At 53.3% G+C, this 15,386-nt stretch overlaps 8 protein-coding genes across 11 annotated transcripts; 4 read left to right on the top strand and 4 right to left on the bottom strand.

Annotated features, from left to right (window-relative positions):
• Positions 1-43: 43 nt before the first annotated feature.
• Positions 44-2,361, bottom strand: PV07_06938 (uncharacterized protein). Its single transcript, XM_016393970.1, has 3 exons — positions 2,005-2,361; positions 357-1,938; positions 44-250 (listed from the first exon to the last, which is right to left on the bottom strand). Exons 1-2 carry the CDS (start codon positions 2,254-2,256, stop codon positions 772-774), a joined length of 1,419 nt encoding a protein of 472 aa, XP_016247389.1. The 5' UTR covers positions 2,257-2,361; the 3' UTR covers positions 44-250; positions 357-771.
• A 240-nt stretch (positions 2,362-2,601) lies between these two features.
• PV07_06939 lies at positions 2,602-5,570 on the bottom strand. 2 transcript variants are annotated; one of them, XM_016393972.1, is made up of 4 exons: positions 4,558-5,570; positions 4,455-4,499; positions 4,305-4,386; positions 2,602-4,256 (listed from the first exon to the last, which is right to left on the bottom strand). In XM_016393972.1, exons 1-4 carry the CDS (start codon positions 5,155-5,157, stop codon positions 3,745-3,747), a joined length of 1,239 nt encoding a protein of 412 aa, XP_016247391.1. In that variant the 5' UTR covers positions 5,158-5,570; the 3' UTR covers positions 2,602-3,744. The 2 variants fall into 2 exon arrangements, with proteins under 2 accessions (XP_016247391.1, XP_016247390.1); XM_016393971.1 differs by having other exon boundaries at positions 2,602-4,386.
• A 196-nt stretch (positions 5,571-5,766) lies between these two features.
• On the top strand, positions 5,767-8,754 carry PV07_06940. Of its 3 annotated transcripts, XM_016393975.1 has the most exons (4): positions 5,767-5,783; positions 5,849-6,646; positions 6,758-6,893; positions 6,950-8,754. In XM_016393975.1, exons 2-3 carry the CDS (start codon positions 6,305-6,307, stop codon positions 6,821-6,823), a joined length of 408 nt encoding a protein of 135 aa, XP_016247394.1. In that variant the 5' UTR covers positions 5,767-5,783; positions 5,849-6,304; the 3' UTR covers positions 6,824-6,893; positions 6,950-8,754. The 3 variants fall into 3 exon arrangements, with proteins under 3 accessions (XP_016247394.1, XP_016247393.1, XP_016247392.1); XM_016393974.1 differs by having other exon boundaries at positions 5,849-6,893; XM_016393973.1 differs by having other exon boundaries at positions 5,849-8,754.
• On the bottom strand, positions 7,375-8,785 carry PV07_06941 (uncharacterized protein). Its single transcript, XM_016393976.1, has 3 exons — positions 8,502-8,785; positions 7,972-8,428; positions 7,375-7,895 (listed from the first exon to the last, which is right to left on the bottom strand). Exons 1-3 carry the CDS (start codon positions 8,607-8,609, stop codon positions 7,459-7,461), a joined length of 1,002 nt encoding a protein of 333 aa, XP_016247395.1. The 5' UTR covers positions 8,610-8,785; the 3' UTR covers positions 7,375-7,458.
• Positions 8,786-8,933: 148 nt separating this feature from the next.
• Positions 8,934-9,858, top strand: PV07_06942 (uncharacterized protein). Its single transcript, XM_016393977.1, has 2 exons — positions 8,934-9,449; positions 9,500-9,858. Exons 1-2 carry the CDS (start codon positions 9,249-9,251, stop codon positions 9,764-9,766), a joined length of 468 nt encoding a protein of 155 aa, XP_016247396.1. The 5' UTR covers positions 8,934-9,248; the 3' UTR covers positions 9,767-9,858.
• Positions 9,859-10,157: 299 nt separating this feature from the next.
• On the top strand, positions 10,158-12,087 carry PV07_06943 (4-aminobutyrate aminotransferase). Its single transcript, XM_016393978.1, has one exon. It carries the CDS (start codon positions 10,381-10,383, stop codon positions 11,944-11,946), a length of 1,566 nt encoding a protein of 521 aa, XP_016247397.1. The 5' UTR covers positions 10,158-10,380; the 3' UTR covers positions 11,947-12,087.
• A 127-nt stretch (positions 12,088-12,214) lies between these two features.
• PV07_06944 (uncharacterized protein) lies at positions 12,215-12,630 on the bottom strand (the record flags this gene model as incomplete). The annotated part of the gene is made up of 2 exons (XM_016393979.1): positions 12,215-12,511; positions 12,568-12,630. The coding sequence occupies 2 exons, from the start codon at positions 12,628-12,630 to the stop codon at positions 12,215-12,217; spliced, it is 360 nt and encodes a 119-aa protein (XP_016247398.1).
• Positions 12,631-12,878: 248 nt separating this feature from the next.
• On the top strand, positions 12,879-15,135 carry PV07_06945 (uncharacterized protein). Its single transcript, XM_016393980.1, has 4 exons — positions 12,879-13,273; positions 13,328-14,369; positions 14,427-14,551; positions 14,605-15,135. Exons 1-4 carry the CDS (start codon positions 13,031-13,033, stop codon positions 14,638-14,640), a joined length of 1,446 nt encoding a protein of 481 aa, XP_016247399.1. The 5' UTR covers positions 12,879-13,030; the 3' UTR covers positions 14,641-15,135.
• Positions 15,136-15,386: the final 251 nt, after the last annotated feature.

A 15,386-nucleotide genomic window follows, 5' to 3' on the forward strand; every position in this document is an offset into this window, starting at 1 on the left:
TGAAAATGTGCATTCTATTCAAAAATCGATTTTTGATCAAATCCCCCTATGTCCCCAGCAATTCGATTGAACGCATGCTTTTTCGTCCGTTTCGCAATTCTGCAGCCCTGGGTTTCTTCTGTGACAAAGGAGCAACACGGAGGGAACGTCCACCAAGATGGCGCCTCGACCAAGAACCAAAGCCTCTGTTGGGGTGAGGTCTGCCTTTTGACTCTTATAGCCAATGTCAAAGTAATGTCCTGGCTCACACCTCGTACGTCTGGTTCGCATGTGTTTGTGCGCAAGTAGTGTCACGCTCAACACCTCCCGCATCTGGTTCGTATGCTTTTGGGGGCAAGTAGTGTCCTGGCTCACACCTCGTACGTTTGTTTCGTATGTTTTTGTGCGCAAGTGGTGTCTCGCTCAACACCTGTCGTGTCTGTCTCGTATGCTCTTATGTGCTGGTGGTATCCTGGTTGACGCCACGCGCGTATCTATTTCGCTTATTCTTGTGCATAAATAGTGTTCTGGTTCACGCCTCGCATGTCTGTTGTTTTTCGATTCCTTGTGCATAAGTAATGTCCTGGGTCACGCCTCGCGCGTGTGCTTCCTATGCTCTTGTGCACTTGCTTCATCCGCAGGTAGCCGCCACGTCTTCAAACAATATCAAAAAGTCCGGGGTATGTCGCGCCAATGTGAGTACATTGGGCACCTTGGGACCATCCGATGACGGTCGATGATGGCAGGTGTGTCCGAGCGAGGATCCTAACCACAGTTTGAGCGATACACGGATCACTCCTCCATCAGGTCATCCACAGCTTCACTGACGAACATGTCATTTGAGGACTCTTCATGATAGTCAGATTCGCTGGCGCTGTCAAGTTCGTGGACTTTGGCTCGCTTCTTTGGTCGAGCGCGAAAGTAATCGTCGTCATGGCCACTTCGTTTCCCACCACTATCGGCAGTGTGTCGACCCTGCATGACGGCCTGCTCGTCGTCCATATCGTCATACATGCTTTGCAATGCATCGGTCGATTTTGCGATCTTATCTGGTTTGTACCATGGCATATCCTCCTTCTTGATTTTGGCACATGTCAGCCAGTGGATCTCGTTCTTGTCGCGCTTCAAGTGAGTGTGTTCGACCATGAGATCTGCCACGAAAAACTTCATGTCTTCCTTAAGAATGCCCATATTCGCCTCAAGCACATGGCACGCCTTGATACTCATGGGGAAATATTTGTGGAACTCTTGGAAATCCATGTGGGTGAGGTAGGTTCCACCACCTTCGTGAAGGGCGGTATAGAAATTCAAGCCTCCGTCAGGAGCGCGTCGGGTGCGGTCGTCGGAGATGTTTTGAGTGAACCACTGACGGAAAAAGCAGACACACATCCACATGTAGATGTCGCTAGAATACGACGGGCGACCGGGCTTGTCGGCTGCAGCACGGCGCATGAACGTCGGGTAATGACCAAGGATACGAAGTTCGATAGCCTCCTTGGCCAAGGAAAGTTCAGTCGCCTTGCGCTCCAAGATGGCTCGGATATCTTCACTGATACGATTCTTTTCCTCATCGGCGATGGTGGACCACTGGCCGATCAAGTGTATGGCTGCTTCGCTGTAGATGGCAGGGGATCGGACACGGCGGCCGAGCTCGATCCACACGTGAGGGTTACCCAGGATCGAAGTCCAAAGCACATTGTCTTGACGCATCAGAGCCAGGTCAACTACGTCGCGGACATGGTCGCTCGAGCCGACGGATTCAGCGCACTCGATGAGAGCAACAACACACGAGAGGACAGTGGCCAAGCTGCTGTCATCGAAGACAGGCTCACGGTTGTAGAAGATGCCAAAGAGCCAGTCCCACGCACGGTTGCTGTGGTCAGTTGCCTTTCCATTTTCGATGTCTGGCAACACAATATGCAGGACAGGGCCTACAACCCGCCCAGACTCGTTGATCTCCTGCATCGCACTTTCGTTAGTGTCTGGTCTGTTGTGACACTGCCCATTCGAGGGAGGTTTGTTTACCACACGGACGAATTCGCCAAACTGATTTTCTTCCAGCGCCCGCTTGAATTCAAAACGGTACGCGACCGCGTTGTCGCGGCGAGCCTGCGCATTCAGACGAGGGCCTGGGTTCGACGCGATGTCCTCCGCAAAGACTGAGGAATGAGCTGCGAGGACTTGAGAGTGCAGTTTGTAGACTTGAGTCGGCGAGATGACCACCAGGACGTCCCCGTCCAGAAACCGGGGAAAATCTGACTTGGATGGTGATGCCATCGTGACAGCGGCGAGGGAGTTTTCGGCAGTATCGCAAGGAATGGTTGAGATGGATGAAGGGGTGTACACCCTTTCAGGCAAGGAAAGGAGGGAGAAAGGTGACGAGAGGAATGGGTGAAAGGGGAGAGAAGAAAAGAAGAGAGAAAATATCCGTGAAGGAGAAATGATTTATAAGGGACTGCCGCCCGCTAGTGAATCACGCTCATGTTGATATGAGGGCCGGGTGAGGCAGGAACAACATGTGGCACGAGTGACACTCTCGATCAAGCGCACGCTGAGCAGGTGAATAGGTCTTGGCGGCCTGGCGACAACTTCATCGTGATATCGTCGCCCACGATGGACCGGCAGTCACCACTCACCCCAATCCATGGTTCTTCGACGACTCGACCAGGTCTAGCAGAGGTGTCTACCTTCGACGTACTCCCAACACCTCCCTCTCCTCTTGATTCCCTGCAACGGAGCAACGGATATTCCTGTGTATGATGAGCAAGAGAGGCATTGGGGTTGACAACGACGGGTGCCAGAAATCCAGGATCTTGGGAAAACAGGAGGAAGAGCTACATATGTGTCAGACCATGCTGCAAGAAAACAGACTGCGGGAAGCGGGGACTGTTTTGGTGGCCACCAAGAACGTTGACTTCTTGCCAGTTTGGTCTTCGTTCAAGAGTAGGTCCCAAGGAATATCCTGTCGAGAGTGAGAGTGGGCTCAGAAGATAAGAAGGTTGCCTGTTCATTCAATCAAGCGAGCTTCGAACTGTCAAAGCGGACTGAGCCTGCAAGACCGAGGTCAAGAGAAGGGAACACCAAGGGAGATCCGGGTACGAGAACGATGCGGCCATCCAGGTCAACGAGGATCACGACAGGAAGCAACAATCAGAATCTTCCGGAACAAAGCCTCAATGACAAGCCAGTAGTATAAGGTGTCGTTGCTATTAGTCGTTGTCATCAGTCTCGATAGATCAAACAAAAACACCTTTCAAGCTCCATGAATCATATCCAACACGCCAATCCAATGCCCGGTGCCACCATTTCCTGATTCGTATGACCGGGTTTTGCCATGATGGTTATCAATCTTTGGGAGGAAATCCGTTTCCAGTATTTTTCAATACGCCTCCAGGATCCATGGAAAGATGGTGGACAGAATAGTCCGACTCCAGTAAAGTGACGCGCTGATTGGTATCGCTCTGTAATCATAGACCGCGCAAACTGTGTTGCCTCTGAAACCTCCAACAGTTCGTGGCATCATGAGCGCCGATGTAACAATCCGGTTGTATTTCCATGGCACAAGTCGTCATGTCAATCCGGGCATAACAATAACAGTGCATTTGCAATCCATGTGGCCTGCTTGTTCCAAGGCCTGCGGCACGGCCGGGCAAGAATATAGGGACCTTTGAAATGTGAATCCCGGGGTTTGGGGTAGCTCCTGCTCAGGCCTAACATTATCCAGGGACGTATGCTGAATGAAAAAGGTCACAAGCAAGATGGCGCTCATCTTCTAGAGGTACGTGTCTCTGGATAGCTGGGTGGGTAGGGACCACCCATCAGGTCTCTCCCTCGCCCATCATAAGATGCTGATATCGATTGGGTGACAGACGGTGCTGTCCTCGCTGGGTATGGGGGCTGGCTGTAGCCAGTTGATGGTGCGACTCGGCTGATGGCTGATGTCGGGGGCGTGGTGTTACCGCCATGTAACGTCCGTGGTTCTCTGTCTACTCCGTAGTATGCCGGTTGGCCTGGAGCGTATCCTGCCTGCTGAGAAGAGATGGCATATTGGGTATATCCAGGTTCCGGGGGATAGCCAGTAGTGACCGGTATACGGCCAGTAGCCACGGGACGGGGAGGTTCCAGGTCACGCTCACGATCACGCTCACGCTCACGGGGTTCACGATGCCTGGGAAGCGTACGATAATCATCCTCGTCAAGGTCCATGTCTCCAGGCTGTGGGAAGCGTCGTCGGTCTTGGGTCCTTTCTTGCGAGTCTGCCAAGTCGGCATAGGAACCTGCCCGAGCCTTAGACTCGTTTGCTGGAGGTGTCGTGCGGCCCATACCTCGGGTTTCACCCTGTCGTCGCCTTCGTTCTTTTTCGCGCAGCCATCTCTCGGTCTCATCACGGAGGCTCTGTTCCATCGCCTACCCAGGGGTCGGTCAGTATTGGAATCTCATGAGACGGGGGAAAGGCGGCAAGCCGGAGTGCGTACCGTCGTAAGTGCGCGATATGCCCTCACCCAGTATCCCGGACGTCCCTAATGACACATGTTAGCAACCACACTTACCATAGAACGACCTTGTGAGGCAGCATACACGAGCGTCGACACCGGGACGACATGTGGCATCTTGGCCAAGGAATTTGCAAATCTCATGTTGGATCACTTCGCGTTCGATTCCTTCTCCTGGGCACCAGAATTCGGAAAGCTGGAGTTGTGGCCTCGAGGGTTCATCACGGTCCCTCATGGTTGCGTCCATTGGCATACGACGGCTGGGAGGAACAGGATCAAGGTAGTCACGGTCTTCACGAGGATATCTCTGGGGCAATTGGCGGTACATTGTTCCAGTGGCGGGATCTTGATACAGTCTTTCAGGAGGCTCGACGCTACGGCTGTCCACGGTACGTTCCGACCGGAGGGGATCGATGCTCCTGGCAGTGTTGGCCCTTGTTGGGTCTCTTGCGATATCCATGCGGTCCATCCTGGGGTCCGGGCGGGCTTCCACACGGCGGTCAATGCCAATGTCCATGACATCCGACATTGGAGTGTCTCTTTCTCTTCGTTCGGGGTGGTCGTCTATTATCCTTCTCTCTCGGGGTGCAGGTTCAACACGCTCGCGGGGTTCACGCTCACGTTCTCGTTCTCTTCGACGAGGCTCGCCTCCGCGGTAGTCTCGGTCATCATAACGGGAGGACATGCTGGCGGCCGCGAATATAAAGGGCCTCCGATGCGCGAGGGACAGATCCTTGTTCCGTTGGGCAGCAACAAAGGCGGGAACAGACAAATGGGAAGGAAAGTGATCAGGAGAACGGTTTGAGGATAAGCGACAGGATTGCGTTGGTCAGGTTCCTTGTGGGCTAAGATAACTCCTGGGTAATCAAAATCCACCGGGATAGACAAGTCCAAGGAGTCCGTAGGGATTGAGATCCAATGAATGGGTATGGCCTGGATAAAGGAGTGGGCGATTGTGATTAATCGGACGGGGGGGAAGGGTGACGATGGAAGGGACAAGTTTTGCTGGTTGACGAGATGTGGAAATGGGAAAGATAGAAGAGAAGGGAGAGGGGGCGAGTTGTGTGCGCACAGCGCGCAGGCAGAACTGCCACCAGGCGGCTTTTGGGCAGAGGCCTAGTGAGCCAGAGGCAGAGGCTGCACAGCGTGGTGGCTCAAGCGAGGCCCTACCACCCAATCGATGCTCATACACGGCCCTGTACAGCCGCCCAATCCAAATAAGCCGCTTGGGGTGCCCAGCGAGCCAGGTCACAGGTGTACGGAGTACTTGACACGCCTACTCCTCGCCTGGAGAGGTACCTATCGACCTAGGTATGTACAGCAAAAGTCAAGGAACGAGAGTAGCTTGCTGATCAATACCCCGGAGTGCACAACAGTGGTCAACGGCGCCTCCCAAGACCCCTCGTCTCTTCCCCATTTTAGTCGCGACTGGCTGTCTCTTTGCGCCTCCTGCGGCATAATACAGGGTGCAAGAGGAAGGAAAAGCGAGCATCGAGTCAGCGCGATGTCTCGCCAGATCCTGAAACGCGAGACACGGTGGAAGTGGGATGATGATCATACTGGCTGGTTGCACCACAAACCGTCGATCAACAGGCACCCAGTCTAGCAGAGAATAGAAGGTGGCATTCTAGCTATCGAATAGAAATCAAGCCTCGTCCTTGATGGGATGGCTAACCGGCGAGGCGAGGTGCCAGAGAGAAATTTCAGTTCGCAGGCAAAGGACAGCAGAAAGAAGGCATAGCAGACTGCTTATCAAAAGGACCTTGCAAGCAACTCTGTACCTTACGGTAGACCCAACCACTGCAAACACTTAGTCGCAACATGTGCTTCCCATGGAGCCTTCCATCCCGTTTGCTTCCAGAAAGAAAGAGTGGGAAAAGAAGATTCCCAAGTCTCTTCACTTTCACCTCATCCTCTCCACTCCATCCTCCCTCTCGATCATGGCAACTTGCCTCGAGAGCGACATCCCCAGTTCATCAAATTGCCCCAAATATCCTCAGTCGTCAGATTACCTCCCTTCGTCACCCTGTCCTGGCACCCCCGTGGCGGACATGGACAAGCGAGGCCCGCGCGTGGGAGGCTTGCAGAAGCCTTGGAGCTTACCGGCCGGTCGATTCCTTACACGGGGGTTTATCAGTGCAGATGACCGGAAAAAGCTCAGCCTAGTGACACCGGTGAGCTCAGACAACCCCCAAACATGCCAGCTGGGACTCGGTATCCAGCCAATGGCCTCCCGTTGGGCAGCAAGACTGATGGGCGTCGCGTCTCTGTGCGTTTCTGACCAGCCAAGAAAGGACGCCATGGGGCTACAATTGGCCACCGCAATCTATCACGGGTTGGGCATCTACTGAGTCTTTTGCGCTGTTGCATGTGTGACATGTCACATTTTCTCCGAATCGCACGAAGCTTATTGACCATGAGGTGAGAAGACCAAAATGCCTCCAGGCCCGATGCGCTCACCGTCTATTGCATAATAGTTCCATGCCGGGGAGCCCACTACCTCTTCTGTTGAATTGTTGAAGACAACGAGAGACAGGAAGAAACCTGGAGTTTTAAAAGCTAGGAATCTGGCAGCCTAGGCTTCGAACCCATCGAGAACTTGATGATCTACCACGTCCCTACTGAATATCACTTTCCAGACCGGTGTGGCAGGTAGGTTGTACCCAACATACAGCTCCACAAGAGCAAACACGGGATAAAATGGAGATGGCATGGTCCGACACGCAGACAGCCAGTGGATATACGCATTGGCGTCTTGACTTTCGACCGTTCCGAATCTTTCAGAGCCCAATATCAAGAATTCGTGACACATAGGTTGGCTTTCCGTTTCAGGTGGCTTGGTTCTGAGCGTGCCGATGCGTGCACTACTCGGGCGGCAAGACGGTCAGATGCTTTCTTTACTCAGGGATAGGCAAGAGCAGCGGATCATATTTGTGTCTGTGGAACGACTATCACCTTCTCCGACTGCAAGATTGTGCAGCCACCCTCACAGCTTCGACTTGGCTCCGCCAGTGACTGCCTTGATCCGGAACCCTGTCCGGGGAAAATGTAGGCGGACCTCCTTTCCCTTGGCTTGGGTGCTCAGGACAACTTCATCCTCAGTCAACCCAACCAGGCGGCCCTGGTCATGATGCTGGGTGCCCAAGTCGATTGGAAACACTTCCACTTCGGTTCCTGGCTGCAATCCAAGAGGATCCGCGGGGTCAACGCCCAAGTCCTTGTCGACGAAGGAAGCGTTGAGGATCCGCTCAGCTGCAGCGTCGCCTTTCAAAGAGGCCGGTTTCGGCGCTTGAGCTTTGGCGGCCTTGAGAACATTGTTGAACCTGGCAATCCACGCAAATACCTTGGGATATCCCTTGTCAGAGATCAACTCCCGGGGAAGTGCCCCTTTGAGTCCATTCAACCAATCAAAGGTCCAGATGGCTGGGGCCACTTGCATTAGCCAAATCGACATGGTATAGCGACCCTGCTAGGTGCCTGCAGTGTACTTTTTGCTTACCTTCGATGTCGGCCAGAGTCGGCTTTTCCGTCTTGAGTACCCATTTCCGCCCATCGGCCAGTAAGGTAGTCTCGAGGAGCTTGAATCCGCTTCTGATGGCTGCCACGGCCTCGGGTCGATTCTCGGCGATGTATTCCTTGCTCCATGGTCGGCCGGAGTACTCTTCTCGATCTTTGGTGAATTTAGGATCGTTCAAAAGTGGCATACTCGTCGGGATCAGCTGCGACGCTCGTGTAAAGAGTCCCGCCTCTATGTTCCAAATTTCCAGAAACTTCTCAATGGCCTTCTCTTCGGGGCTTGATGCACCCAGAGCGCCTTCGGGGAACAATTCTTCCAACTTGCGCAGGATGATTCGACTGTCGCAGTAGACATCACGGCCTATGCTCATTACGGGAATTCGTCTGTACTTGACACCCAGGACACTGAGATCTGGTCGAGGCATGACCGGCGGTTGCTTCTACACTAGTTTTCAGTAGGCGCTCAGTCAAGACAACAAGGATGGGCGAATGGCTGGCGGTCACTTCACTTACACACTCAGCATAGTCCATGCCTCGCAGACTCAGATACCACAGAACTCTCCTAGCGAAGGGCGAGAACGAGTAGTGGTAGAGGACAATGCCGTTGTTTGGACCGGCCATCTTTGCTCGACGCTTACAACGATCGGAGAAAAGGATTCGCGGATGGATGGCACAGTGCTGATTCTTGGAGGCAGTACGGAAACTTGTTGGTTTGGGTATATACCAACAGGAAGCCGAAGTTGGCTGCTGAATTGAATATTATCGCTTGATTATGTCTCGTTGTTCATGGTGAAAGCTCTTTGCCTCGGCAACTCGACGGGCTGCGGGGGACGTAGCTCTTCGACAGAGCTTAAGAAAGCTAAGCTAAATGTTGACGGAATCAACGCTAATCAAGTCGAGACACAGTCAACCTCTGCTGCTTCCCTCTCATCAGTGCATTCTTTCCAAAGCCAGAGATGGCATTTCACGCCAATCTCTCTTTCATGGACCTGATCACCACGACGCAGCTTTGCCATCATGACTGGAACCCAGGCACTTCAGAGGCAAGTTTCGTGACATCATTATCTCCACTGGATGACGATAATGTCAATTGCACACGAGATCAACTTCGATCCCTGAGCTCAGAGGCGAGCTGATCGAGCGATAAATTGTGTGGGAGAATCTATCTGTTTCTTCGTTTCTGCACTTCCACCAGAATACACCGTTGCTATCACCCTTGATTCAAACCTTGACGTGAACAGTGACTATTTTGAATCCATCATGGCTCAATCCGGACGAGACAGCGGGGGCGACCTCTTCGACATGGCACAGGAAGGTACAAAGGTCCCGGACGACGCAGCAGAGCCTAGATACATACCCTCGAATGCACGACCCGATCAAATAGCCTCTGAACTAGATCGCAACGCCCTGGGTGGCCGGACACTTGCAGAGGCAGCGACCAATGATGGTGATATCCCAAGGGTGAGTCTCGGTTCAACATCTTCCCCATGCCTCAAGCTGACTATCTGTAGACTACCAGTGACACTGTTGCCAATGATATTCTCACTGGCACAGGAGACTCCCTGCCCTCTCAAGTCGACTCTAAACGACTGCACGCAGTGCCTGGCGGTGTCACTCACGATCCATTTGCCAAGGGCTCGACAAGAATGACGGAGCACAAGGCACAGCCGTCGGATTTTGTCAAGGGTGCGTCGGATGGCCCGCGAACTGATCGAGCCCCGGGCCAGGAGGGATTAAGTGATGAGCAGGCGATGGACAACCTTGAGCGCAGAGGATAGGGGTAAGAATGGCATGACAGCAATTGGTATAACAATTGGTATAGCGTAGGTCTTTATCAAGGAATACCTCAAAACAGTCCTCAACGAAAGACATCCACTCACAAACGGGTCTCCTCATTCTATGCTTGCATGGCACATACCCACACCATGTCTCTCAAAGGTCAGCCCTTCATCAAAGCCTCTTAAACGCCGCCTGGGGCTTCCTAAAGCAGCTGTCAAGGACTCCAGCGACAGTAGTGGGGGAGCGCTATATGCTTTGATTTGCGCAGGCGGAGGTGCGAGGATATCCGACCCTCCAATTGCGCCCTTGCAGCGTCCTTCTCCGCACTTTGGTTGTTCCTGCCTCCTGCCTGCGTCGCGCCCTTCAATTTTCCACAGCATGATCCAACAATGAAAACCTTCGCCTACCCCCGTGATCCCCTCCTGACCTTTTCATTTGATTCCTATATTGTCTGGAGTAAGCCCAATGCTATCAGTTTAGACTGACCTCTCCTTTCAGTCGAGCGCTGGAAACCTGCTTCAGGACGCGGGTCAGTAGTCTTCACTTTGCTCCTCCCCCGCACCAATTACAGTCGCAGTACTCGACGTCCACAAAGCTTGGTTGAATACGAACAATGGCGTCCTTCCTGCGAGCCTCCGTCGGACTGCGTGCTGCCAGTCGCCTAGCGATCCCAGCTCGATCCTCCTTGAGATCAACACCCGTTCGAGCTTTGGCGACAAGCACGGACAAGCGTAAAGCTGCCGCCGTAGCCCAAGCCCACGTCGAGACGCCTTCAATGGAGACAGCATTCTTTCCCGATGAGCCCGTTGGGCCCAAGGTGGTTACGCCTATTCCAGGGCCTCAGAGCCAAAAGGCCATTGCAGAGCTCCACAAGATATTTGATACTCGCAGCCTCAACATGCTGGCAAACTACCAACAGAGTTACGCCAACTATATCGCCGATCCCGATGGAAACGTGCTGCTCGATGTCTACGCCCAGATTGCCTCCATTCCTGTCGGTTACAACAACCCTTCGCTCCTGCTCGCCGCTACCAGTCCAGAGATGGCGTCCGCGATCATCAACCGACCCGCGTTAGGCAACTTCCCTTCGCATGACTGGGCTTCGATCCTCCAGACCGGTATTCTTCGAGCGGCGCCCAAGGGCATGGACCAGGTCTTCACTGCCACGGCCGGTTCCGACGCAAATGAGACCGCCTACAAAGCCGCTTTCATGTGGAAGCGACAGCAGGAGCGTGGCGGTCGAGATGTGGAATTCACGCCAGAAGAGATCGAGAGCACGATGAAGAACCAGAAGCCTGGCTCCCCTGATATGTCGATCATGTCATTCAAAACTGCCTTCCACGGCCGCCTGTTTGGGACTCTATCCACCACGCGCAGCAAGCCCATCCACAAGATTGACATCCCGGCCTTTGACTGGCCTCAATGCTCCTTCCCTTCTCTCAAGTACCCACTCGAACAGTACGCGGAAGAAAACGCGGCCGAAGAAAAGAGATGCCTGGAGGAAGCTGAACATATCATCAAAACATACCACAATCCAGTGGCGGCTGTGATCGTAGAACCCATACAGTCCGAAGGCGGCGACAACCACGCCAGTCCAGCCTTCTTTAGAGGTCTACGAGAAATCACCCGCCGCAACAACGTCCTCCTGATCGTCGACGAAGTGCAAACCGGTGTCGGCGCGACAGGCAAGTTTTGGGCTCACGATCACTGGAATCTGCAAGATCCACCGGACATGGTGACATTCTCCAAAAAGGCACAAACGGCGGGATACTACTTTGGCAACCCAGACTTGCGACCGAACAAGCCATATCGACAATTCAACACCTGGATGGGCGACCCCGCACGAGCAATTCTCTTCCGCGCTATCCTCAATGAAATCGAGAGATTGAACCTGGTGGAGAATACAGCGGTGGTGGGTGGCTACCTATACGCAGGCATTGAAAGGCTCGCTCAGCAATATCCTCAACAATTCCAAAACCTCCGAGGTAAAGGACAAGGCACTTTTATCGCCTTTGATAATCCCAAACGTGACGAATTCTTGGCAAAGGCCAAGACGCTCGGTATTAACATTGGTGGTAGTGGTGCGTCGGCTGTGCGGTTGAGGCCGATGCTGATATTCCAGAAGCACCATGCTGACATTCTGCTTGATGCTTTCGAAAAGTTGGCCAAGTCTCTGTGAGGCGCAAAAGTTCGTGTGTGTATCGAGGAGTTGTCGCTTGGTGGCTTGACTCTGTAGCGTTTGGCGCAAATCTCTGTTACCGGTGGTCTCCATTAATGGAGGTATCGTAGCGCATGAATAACAAGTCCTTCCTTCAGTCCGTGTATCATTCATTTGACAGTCCCACGCTCATTCTAGATGGGGTGCCTCCCTCACTTCCAGCGACCCTGTCATCCGGGCATAGAATGGTGCAGATCATCCTCCGCAATCGTCCCGAGTCCTTCGGGGGTCAAGAAGCCGCAACACTGTCCTCCTCCATCGCGCTTCCATCTCTTGGGATATACTTGATGCCATTGTCCTCCAGCGAATCTATTATCTCCCTCGGAAGAGTTCCCACGACTTTTACAGCATAAATCCCGGGCACGTAATCGGTCAGGCGTTGCCATCGAGCAACCCAAGATGTCTTAGGATCTCCCATCGCAATCAAACCTTCGAAGACTTGAGAAGTGCATTCTTGGATCGCGTCTTGAGAATTGCGCAGGCCAAGAATTTCCTCGCAGTTGGGGCAACCGTTGCGGTAGAATTCCTACGGTTCGAAGGTCAGCCGTGGCGAAGGGCAGGAAACGATGACATGCAGCTTACAGTGGCTGTCTGGACAATGGAGCAGACCATACAGGCGCGTGTGCGGCCACCGCGGCCCGCCATGATGAGGATGAAGAGATGGTATGACGAAAATGCGAGAGATGCACAGATGCAGGGGCGTTTGCTGCCCGCAGTTGCAAACAACCAACTGCCATTTAAGGCTTCGGATGATCGGCCGGTAGCGTGGAGCTAGGCATCACTTAACGAGATCTGGCGCCGGTCGTGGACAGTTCATGAGCCCAAAACTGCAGGTCTGGCGAGATTCTTTTGACTTCTCCGAAAGTTCTCGACTTGCGGCCTGTCGGCGACAAAAAACTAGGTGAGGCAAGTGAACACTCGACCACCCATTGCTCAACGCAGTTCGCTCACGACACCGGAATGATACGATAGCACTCGTGGCTCTACTCCCCCGCACTTGTTCTCTCATTTTTCCCTGGCCGATTCAACCCCCATCTCTTCGGCCATGGCCTCGACTCTCGCCGCAGACAAGGCCGCCGCAACCGCCCTGAAGCTCAAGGGCAACCAGGCCTTTGCGCAACATGACTGGCCCTCCGCGATTGATTATTACACCAAGGCAATAGAAAAGTACGATGCAGACCCGTCGTTCTACTGCAATCGGGCCCAGGCGAACATCAAGCTTGAGGCTTACGGCTATGCCATCGCTGACGCAACCAAGGCAATTGAACTCGACAAAGACTACATCAAGGTATACAGTCGAACTCTTGCGAATCTGGTCTAGTGGTTGACTTCTATTGCATAGGCATACTGGAGACGAGCGATTGCGAACACTGCCATTCTAAATTCTCAAGATGCTCTCCGAGACTTCAAGGCGGTTTGTCGAAAGGAGCCCAACAACAAGGAGGCAAAAGCCAAACTGGTAGAGTGCGAGAAGTTGGTGAAGAAGATACAATTCTTGAAAGCGATCGAAGTCGAAGAACCTCCCTCAGCATTCGAAGGCCTTGACCTGGACTCGATAGAGGTGGACGAGAAATACGACGGTGTAAGATTAGGGAACGAAATGACACAGGAGTTCATCGACGACATGATAGAGCGGTTCAAGAACGGCAAGAAGATCCACAAGAAATACGTGTTTCAGATTATCAAGGCTGTGAGAGATATCGTGTATGACGAGCCGACCATGGTTGATATGGAGGTGGCGCCCGACACCAACCTCACGGTCTGCGGAGATACCCACGGCCAGTTCTTCGACTTGCTGGAGATCTTCCGACTCAATGGCTTCCCGACGGACAAGCACGCATACCTGTTCAACGGCGACTTCGTGGATCGAGGATCATGGTCGACGGAAATTGCCTTACTGCTCTACGCCTACAAGTGGCTACGGCCGAACGCCTTCTTCCTGAACCGGGGCAACCACGAGACGGACGACATGAACCGAGTGTATGGGTTCGAAGGCGAATGCAAGGCCAAGTACAACGAGAAGACATTCAAGCTCTTCTCCGAGTCATTTTCAGCACTGCCATTGGCAACCTTGATCGGGAAGAAATACCTGACACTCCATGGTGGGTTGTTTTCGGACGATAAGGTTACGCTAGACGACATCCGCAAACTCGATCGCCACGTGCAGCGGCAGCCCGGGCAGTCTGGGCTCATGATGGAGATGCTCTGGACTGATCCTCAGCCTCAAAATGGCAGAGGCCCTAGCAAGCGTGGGGTGGGACTGCAGTTTGGCCCCGATGTGACGAAGAAATTCTGTGAAAACAACAACCTCGAGGCCGTCATTCGAAGCCACGAGGTGCGGATGGATGGATACGAGGTTGAGCATGATGGAAAGTGCATCACTGGTATGTTCCAATCACCACTTCCAATCCGCGCATGGACACTAACACGTCTCTTGACAGTCTTTTCGGCGCCCAAATACTGTGACACGACGGAGAACAAGGGAGCATACATCAACATTGGGCCGGACATGAAGTTAGAGTATCACCAGTTTGAGGCTGTACCTCATCCTGACATCAAGCCTATGGTGAGTCGATTGAGCAGCACCCCTCAGATGGCGTTCGGCTAACAGCATGCTAGGCGTATGCAGCGAGCTCGTTGATGTCCATGATGTAGGCCATGTTTCTCGGGTCGGTCGTATATGCATATCCTGAAACGGAGAAAGAGCTAAGGTATGGGGGGGATCTACTGTAGACACCAGGATACTGTGGTCCATGTGTCACTGCTCATGTATGTGTACCAGTATGAGGCTTGAACAGCGTGATCGAAATTCATAGCGGGGGGCGCTGGATATCGGGATGTCGATACTGCTCAAAGTCGAGTTTGTTGGGTTGTTTTTCTGTTACAATAGGATCCAGGTATCTGGGTAGGCATGAACATGGCACCCTGAGCACCAGCGCCATGGCGTTTGTGTTGGATTGCGATTGCTTGCGACTTGACTTGGCATTCCGGTGTTCTGGTGGTTCATGAGAAACGTGGCTGAGTTGCTGCACTCGTAGGCGTCGGTCAAGCAAGTTAGGCTGGCTGGCTTAACCAAAAGCAAAGTTCGGATGTACCGAACAGGCAACTCTAGCTCCTCGCAAGACATATCGCAACTCGCAAAGCCCCCCGGCATTGGTTTAACGAACGTCCCCCAGGGCCTCGTCACACTGGTGGCGCCCGTCAGTCACGGGGGGCTAATCGCCTACTGGCGTCTCTGGGGTCTCAGGGTGTCTTGTAGGTGCCCTAGCCCCTTCACTATGCCAGTGGAAGCCCGTCATTGTCACCCTCCCATTCGCCGCGGGAGGGAACCTGAAACCCCCTGCATCAACCCATCGGCCCAGCAGCCCATCCCCGTCGTCATCGGCTGAGCCCACACAATG

The sequence above is a fragment of the Cladophialophora immunda genome (assembly GCF_000835495.1).
Source record: "Cladophialophora immunda strain CBS 83496 unplaced genomic scaffold supercont1.4, whole genome shotgun sequence".
NCBI classification, from domain to species: Eukaryota; Fungi; Ascomycota; class Eurotiomycetes; order Chaetothyriales; family Herpotrichiellaceae; genus Cladophialophora; species Cladophialophora immunda.

Excerpts from the sequence above, each read along its gene's own strand:
- PV07_06938 (XM_016393970.1), bottom strand. The coding sequence starts at position 2,256 with ATGGCATCACCATCCAAGTCAGATTTTCCCCGGTTTCTGGACGGGGAC. Across the intron at positions 1,939-2,004 it reads TTGGCGAATTCGTCCGTGTG|GAGATCAACGAGTCTGGGCG; the intron begins GTAAACAAACCT and ends AGTGCGATGCAG.
- PV07_06939 (XM_016393971.1), bottom strand. The coding sequence starts at position 5,157 with ATGTCCTCCCGTTATGATGACCGAGACTACCGCGGAGGCGAGCCTCGT. Across the intron at positions 4,500-4,557 it reads GTCCCGGTGTCGACGCTCGT|GGACGTCCGGGATACTGGGT; the intron begins GTATGCTGCCTC and ends ATGTGTCATTAG. Across the intron at positions 4,387-4,454 it reads CATATCGCGCACTTACGACG|GCGATGGAACAGAGCCTCCG; the intron begins GTACGCACTCCG and ends ACCCCTGGGTAG.
- PV07_06940 (XM_016393973.1), top strand. The coding sequence starts at position 6,305 with ATGGAGCCTTCCATCCCGTTTGCTTCCAGAAAGAAAGAGTGGGAAAAG.
- PV07_06941 (XM_016393976.1), bottom strand. The coding sequence starts at position 8,609 with ATGGCCGGTCCAAACAACGGCATTGTCCTCTACCACTACTCGTTCTCG. Across the intron at positions 8,429-8,501 it reads GCATGGACTATGCTGAGTGT|AAGCAACCGCCGGTCATGCC; the intron begins GTAAGTGAAGTG and ends AAACTAGTGTAG. Across the intron at positions 7,896-7,971 it reads GACTCTGGCCGACATCGAAG|CCATCTGGACCTTTGATTGG; the intron begins GTAAGCAAAAAG and ends AAGTGGCCCCAG.
- PV07_06942 (XM_016393977.1), top strand. The coding sequence starts at position 9,249 with ATGGCTCAATCCGGACGAGACAGCGGGGGCGACCTCTTCGACATGGCA. Across the intron at positions 9,450-9,499 it reads ATGATGGTGATATCCCAAGG|ACTACCAGTGACACTGTTGC; the intron begins GTGAGTCTCGGT and ends GACTATCTGTAG.
- PV07_06943 (XM_016393978.1), top strand. The coding sequence starts at position 10,381 with ATGGCGTCCTTCCTGCGAGCCTCCGTCGGACTGCGTGCTGCCAGTCGC.
- PV07_06945 (XM_016393980.1), top strand. The coding sequence starts at position 13,031 with ATGGCCTCGACTCTCGCCGCAGACAAGGCCGCCGCAACCGCCCTGAAG. Across the intron at positions 14,370-14,426 it reads TGATGGAAAGTGCATCACTG|TCTTTTCGGCGCCCAAATAC; the intron begins GTATGTTCCAAT and ends GTCTCTTGACAG. Across the intron at positions 14,552-14,604 it reads ATCCTGACATCAAGCCTATG|GCGTATGCAGCGAGCTCGTT; the intron begins GTGAGTCGATTG and ends ACAGCATGCTAG.